Source organism: Dermacentor variabilis, chromosome 6 (genome assembly GCF_050947875.1).
Source record: "Dermacentor variabilis isolate Ectoservices chromosome 6, ASM5094787v1, whole genome shotgun sequence".
NCBI classification, from domain to species: Eukaryota; Metazoa; Arthropoda; class Arachnida; order Ixodida; family Ixodidae; genus Dermacentor; species Dermacentor variabilis.
This window is the reverse complement of record NC_134573.1, coordinates 87,795,384-87,801,874: the sequence shown is the minus strand read 5'-3', so window position 1 is coordinate 87,801,874 and position 6,491 is coordinate 87,795,384. Positions and strand designations below refer to the sequence as shown.

The 6,491-nt window shown below is 47.9% G+C and overlaps 1 protein-coding gene across 1 annotated transcript in view; it reads right to left on the bottom strand.

Moving 5' to 3' along the window:
* Positions 1 to 338: 338 nt before the first annotated feature.
* LOC142584921 (uncharacterized) overlaps positions 339 to 6,491 on the bottom strand; it is a 49,424-nt gene continuing 43,271 nt past the window's right edge. The window contains exons 2-4 of the mRNA XM_075695269.1: positions 6,199 to 6,230; positions 3,688 to 3,819; positions 339 to 2,835 (exon numbers count right to left, since the gene is read on the bottom strand). Of these exons, the coding sequence (XP_075551384.1) occupies positions 1,516 to 2,835; positions 3,688 to 3,819; positions 6,199 to 6,230 (1,484 nt within the window). The 3' untranslated portion in view covers positions 339 to 1,515. The remainder of the gene's footprint in view (positions 2,836 to 3,687; positions 3,820 to 6,198; positions 6,231 to 6,491) is intronic.

The following is a 6,491-nucleotide window of genomic DNA, read 5'->3' as shown; positions in this document are numbered from 1 at the left end:
CTAACGTTGTTCTCGCTACGGTATCGGTGAAAAAAGAACGTACCATCCGAATCTAAGAACCTAATGGATGTGGTTTGTGGTGGCAAGCACATTTACAATTTTCTTCATCATCATCTGTCGGCGTTTCCATTGGTCTGACTTTCCTTAAACAAATACTGAGTGGTTGGCCTGACCACCCAACGTCATGTGGACGTCTAAAAAATTATTTTATGTGATTGTAACGAACATACTATGTTTCAACCAACGTTCCTTCGCTTTTTATCGGTATCAATACCGTTTAGATGGTAGAGACTAGCTATTAAAGCGAAAGAATCAAGCACGTTTAAAAGCAATGGGAACCTGTTTATTTCTTATATACAAGTACACTGAGGTGCGCCGACGCGATGAAGACGCCAAGGTACCACAGGCGCCCACCGCTAGTACGGCTTTACCGTTCGCGAGAACGCATCCACTGCGTCGCACTCACTGCTACAAGATAGTTGCGAACTTTCAGTACTATTTGAACGTTCCAGACTTGGCCATAATGAATTGGGAGAGTCCTACATTTAATAAGTGGCTTACTTGTTCCTTTGAGCTGCTCAAGCAGCAGAATTTCGGTGGTCTTCAAATATTATTAAAGGATCTAAGCATTGAATGCTAAAGCGTGTTCGAGTTTAAATTTGTACTATGATGCTGACGTTTGTCCACACGTGGTAACTGAGTTTGCAGCTATCGGATCACAATCAGCTGTGTGTACTTGGATCGACAACAGCTTCTTGTAAATGGCGTGCGCGGCAGGGGATGCGTTCTTCGCACGTGGGATAATGTCGCATTTATGGTTCGCGATTTGCCAAATGCAGTTAATTTTAGAGGCAAACTAGCAATGCAGTTACCGTTTTCCGCAACTCACTTCACTAAAATATTTGTTGAAATTACCATGTTCGCTGTAACAGAGATTTCGGCAGTATTTTTTGCACGCTGCTTTCTGTTCTACTTGCGATTCCTGCCATGAAGTACTGCGACCAAATATAGTAGGTCTTCAAAACCACTTATACAATTATGGTGACAGTACTGCAGGCATGGTACATCGACTCCTGGAGTAATTTTCACCACCAGGTTTAAGGTCAGGCGCAGTTCAGGCAAAGACTCCAGCGTAGTTAGGCTTTCGATTACGTATCCTCACAACTAGACCTGTCGAACAAACTGTTGACATTACATTCTCGGGAGAAAAATAATATAAAAGACCAGTACGACGAAGCACAGGAACAGACCTATGCATCTGCGTGAGTTTGTTCATAAAATCACGGTTCTAGCAGGCGCTGAAAGCAGCACAGTTATACTTTGCACTCTGCAGTAGCGTTCCGAGTGACTTTCATTCCCTGGTTATCAATCTTATCCGGAGTCTTCCAGAAGCACTCATGCCTCGGTTCTAACTGCATTCAAACACATTGTGACCATGTGGACTTTCTGCGTGGATCCAGTATGCTACTAGTAGGGGCTAGGTGGCGTTTCGTTGTCAGCACAGTGAAAAAGGCACTAGTGGCACGGGCAGAAGCATAGGCCCGGTGGCGCCCCTTTTGCCGGTCGGGAGTCGACCTCAGAAGATTGGTCCAATTTTACCGATAGCAGTAGTGGCTTGTAAGCATGCTCTGCATCTTTCTTTTCCACCTTGTTTAGTTTGACAGTCACGAGGCGGGGCAACCTTGAGAGGTCATTCATCGGACCTCGCGTTCTGCCGAAAAATGACAGAGCACCGTAGCCGCCGAATGGCTCGCTGGGTTGGAACCTGTAGAAAAGCCGCCTCTTGTCATGCAGCCCGGGAAAAGCTTCCTTCTTTCCGCGCCAACTGTCACGTGCCTTGTTTGTGCGTTGCTCTGGCACGGCCTTCGCCAAGCGTACGACATCGTCCGCAGCTGGCTCTGACTTGTTGCGCCTCAGCTCGGGCCGCGGGGTAGGCAAACCACCCTCGGGCTCCATCACTTCTAGCGATCTGGCGTCTTCAACCTCTCCTCGGAACTCATCCCTTCCGGCATCTGGTTGCCGATTGAAGTCATCGTCAAGCCAGCTAGCCGGATCAATAACGGATTCCGGCTGTGGTAGCGGCGGGTCGAATCGGGGTGGATTCGCAGAAAACGTGTGAAACTGCACCCTAGTGACCGATGGCTTTCCTGAAACAGGGCCAATGCTGGTCCACTCCTGGAAGCTCCCGCCATTTTTATGGCGGTCAGTGTCTTCGCTAAAGGTAGGCATCACGCGTTCTGGAATCTCCACCTTCTCAGTTTTGGACCGAGCCTTGCTTTTTGACGGTCGAGGTGCCGGCTCCTCACCATCCCTTATTTTGGCGAAGACTCGGGCTCTGCTTCGTGACGAACGTTCTCGCGTCGGCGCTGTCGTGGTTTCCTGTTTTGTCTTCCTGCTGTCGGATGACGCACCGATGCTAAGCAATGGAAGCAGTATCAAAGACTCGTGGGTTTTGGGAGACGCTCTGGCTGATGTCTTCGAAGACGCCTTCGGTGTTGGTGGCTTCGGGGAAGACTTGCTGTAACGTGAGGTCAAAGAGAAAGAAGACCTAGATCGTTCTTCTTTTTCTCGGTAGCGCGTGCTGCTGGGTGGCTGCCGAGGCGGTGGTGGTGGTGGCGGCAAGGCTTTCGGGGCTACAGGAAGAGTTCCTACGGTAGACGCAGATTTGGTGCCGTTCTTCTTGTTCCGGACTAAGTTGAGGTGGTAGAAGCTGGGTGCCTTGCGGCAGTCAAACTTGTACCACCAATCACACACGAAGTTTCGCTGGTTGAATATTGTGCCGTTGACGCAGAGGAAGCTCGAGTTACGGCCATCCGCTAGGCAGTTGTGGTACACCTGAAAGTGACAATGACATAAAACTTATATCACCAAAGTAACCAGTATATACACTTAAGAATTTCGTCACAAAGCAAGAAAGGCCTACTGATGTTAAATACCATTGACGTGGCTCGTATGTTGAGCCTGAAAAGCTAAGGCTGTTGAAACCTGTAAAGTCAGTGCACGCTTGCGAAGAGCAACAGCAGAGTCGCGTTGTAGGTTTGCCACATTGTGAAGCTATAAGTATTAAGAACGTCCGCAGCACAATAACATTTCATCTCTGGAGTTCGATGTTTGAAGATTTCACAGGAGCGATTTGGCTCGACCCGACAATAGCTTCAGCGAGACATAAACTCTTTTGACACACTTCACAAAGACCTATCTGACTCTGCCAGAGCTCCACTCGCTACTGAATCCATATTCTTTTTCCAAGACTGCAAGCTTGCGGATGTGACGTCTTAAAAGCGGTACTCAGCGTTCTTTTCTTTTGTTGTCGAAATTTAATAGAAACAGGACATTGTTTAAAAATATGGTTACCGGCATCGTTCAAGAAGTTATCAGGAGTAGGTGTTCGCATCTTGTAAAACGTTTAAGCTGGCTAACAAACGCCGTTCGGGTACTTCGTGCGCAAGAGTGCTTTTTTTAGTTTGCTTAGGAGGTTTCCTTGAAAACTTGAGAAGCTTGTGTAAGCTGTCCTAGGTGTCCATAAAGCTTTGCACATCGTCTGGACCTTTTCTATTAAAGTACATTCGAATTTAGAATTGATTAGTTACTTATTAGAACGTGGTGGTGCACGAATAACAGTACGTAATCTGCTTCCTTGAATGCCCAGGTACATGAAATTATATTCAGAATTTCAGATAGTCTTACCTGGCAGTCCGTCTCTACGTCGGCAAAGTATCCGGGGAACTCTTGATTGCTGCAGCGGAACTCTGTGATAGGTATTTCAGATATGGCGGGTGCTGTGCCGATCGGCCGGATGCTAGGAAGGGCCGTTTTGCCCTGCGAGAAAACATCCTTCAACGTGAGCCACTCTAATAACGGACCTGCCGGGTGGAAGTCACAAATGCTTCCGCAACCTGCGAAACCACACAAACAGGGTATATAGAGGGAAGATTTGGCGAAAACAATTACCACGCATTTGTGTACATATAGAATCAGAAAGAAAATGTTACACTGAGTTAACGTATACGCCTCTGTAAAGTGAAAAAAAATGGCAGTGGCTTAGCTCGGCTATGCCAGATTATACGTAGCGATAGCTAAGGCACAGCATGGTTAGCTTTGGTTAATCTTGATTGCAAGTGCAGGTTATTCTGGTTGTCCAGCTATGTTACGGCGTTTAGCCAGTCTTTCGGCGCGCTGTTCGTCTGTTTCCTGGGCGATTCGTTTCGTCTTCATCTCGTTCCGATGTCGATTCCAGGCCTCCTCCTGCTTATCAGAATTGTCGCCGTCCCTACTGCCGCCTAAACTGTGGTTTCGGTGCACGCGAGTCTCCTTTTCAATCCTCCGACATGTTAACAGGCATGCGACGCAGCTGGCGAAGCGAGCGGATGCGAGCGCAACGACGAGGAACGCGGTGTGACGTCATGTGCCTCCTCGGAGCACGGCCATGGCGAAATCACAAATTCGCGGCCACTAAAGCTTTCGCTTTAAAAGAATGTGGGATTTGACTTCCTGTAAGTGCATAGTTGGTTACGAGAGACTTTGTAGTCGTGGGCTACAGCTGAACCTTCAGAAGCTGCGGTTTTATTGCCATTATCGCAATGTGGACGATGAGATCGTACCCACGACTTCGCGCTCTGTAGCGCAACGCCATGTGCACTGAGATTACGTGACGGTTGCTTAAAAAAAATGGTATGCGATTTTAATCTTTGATTTAGTTGTCTCTTAGTGGAACTCGAACCTCTGCTTTGGTGTTGTTTAGGTTACCTCAGGCGAACGCAACCCATGAACCGACCGCGGAGGCAACTGCATTCCGTTGCTTAGCCGGTTAAATATGAAGCCACCTTCTTGTGTGTGACGTCATTAGCGACGTCATTACTACCACTTCCTAATTCCGGTTTTCCATGAATTTCGCCAAAGTCGTGCTCTTGGGGGTCGGGTTTTTGAATGTTTACGATTCAGTGCTTTGGTGTGCGGTAGTCAATGATTTCTAATTATTTATAATTATTCCAGACACTTCGGGGAAAGATAGATAATTTCTTTGAATGAAGGCAGAGGAGTCGGCCTGAGCTAACACGCTCTAGACATTTCAATTGTAACTGAACGTATGTTCTGATATATTACGTGTAATGAAACCCATGAATTTTACAGTGCAGTATATTTTTCTAGTTTTTCTTCTAATTTATCTTGAATTTTCTCCCCGCTCGTCTCAGAAACTGAACGGGAAGGGCTGCGCAAGAAACAAGAGTGTCCCTCGATGTTCATGCCACTGAAAAATTCACCGACGATAACGATACTCCCTAATGCGAAATTTCAGCACACTTCTAGATATGTTTATATTTCACGTGGCAATATTTTGTATTATGGTTATGTAGGTACACAGTCTATATTAGGAAGAGAACGCTGTGAGCAGCGCGCTTTGTTCCCGTACAGACGTCGCGCGCTACTCTGGCGCCATTTCGTAGCCATCGTTGCCCGTCCTGCGCGACACTACGTTCTCCTCACGCTTTCGTCCCCTCATTGACGACAGCGGCCTTTCGGCGCACGGGAACCGTGCCGCCAGTGTCAGCGGCGACAACATCCAAAAGAGCGTCACATCAAGCCGTAGCACTCGTAGCCGCCCGCAACGCCCCTTGCATGTGAAGTGAAGCGCGTCTCACACGCTGGTACCGCGGACTGACGACGCCGCGGACGAGCGTAGCACTGCCCACTTCACTCTACCCTGCGTCCACCCCCCCCCCCCCCCCCGAAGGCGAAGATGAGACCGCCCATGAAACTGCGGGGCCCGTCTCAGCGCACGCGCAGACCGTTCCCACTCCGCTCCTTCTCCACCTCATGCTTTCACTCTAGCGTTCTCCTCCACTTTCTTCATCTCTTGCTATGCTCGTTTGTTCGATTACGCCGCCGAGGTATGACGTCGACGCTGATCCCATGAACGGACGCGTGAGGCCTGCGTTCTCAAATGCGATTGAAAAAATAAAATAAAATATTGACGCGTAGTTCATGAGAAATAATTTTTCGCGCAGATGCTGTTATGAGAACAGTGGCACAGGAAGAACTGTCGACGCTACGCATATTGATGTGCCAGCCGTTTGTTGCATAGTGATGCCAATGTTATTTTAAGGCGCGCAGAATGGATCTCATCGAGGGCGTTGAATTACATCTGGTGGGATTTATGACGTAGAAGAAAATGATAGTGCCCCGAGCAACAACACTTACCTTCCTTTGGCCTGCGCAGATGGTGGACACGCCTGGAAATAATGTAGAAGTGTGTGAGCTAGCGGAAGGAAATTTTCGCAGTATTTTTGGCCCTGACAAAAGCGCGCATTCTGGCCACACGTCTTCCATCTACGATTCAAAAGCGTAGCATTATGAATAATGACTGATATGTAACTTTCCTGAGTTTCTTGAGTTCCAAAAGTACTTGTCGAGTTTCTATGCCATGTGTTGGAAGAACTGTTCTTGCTTTAAAGTTTCTGAACCAGTCAAAGAACTATCGGGGATATAGACCA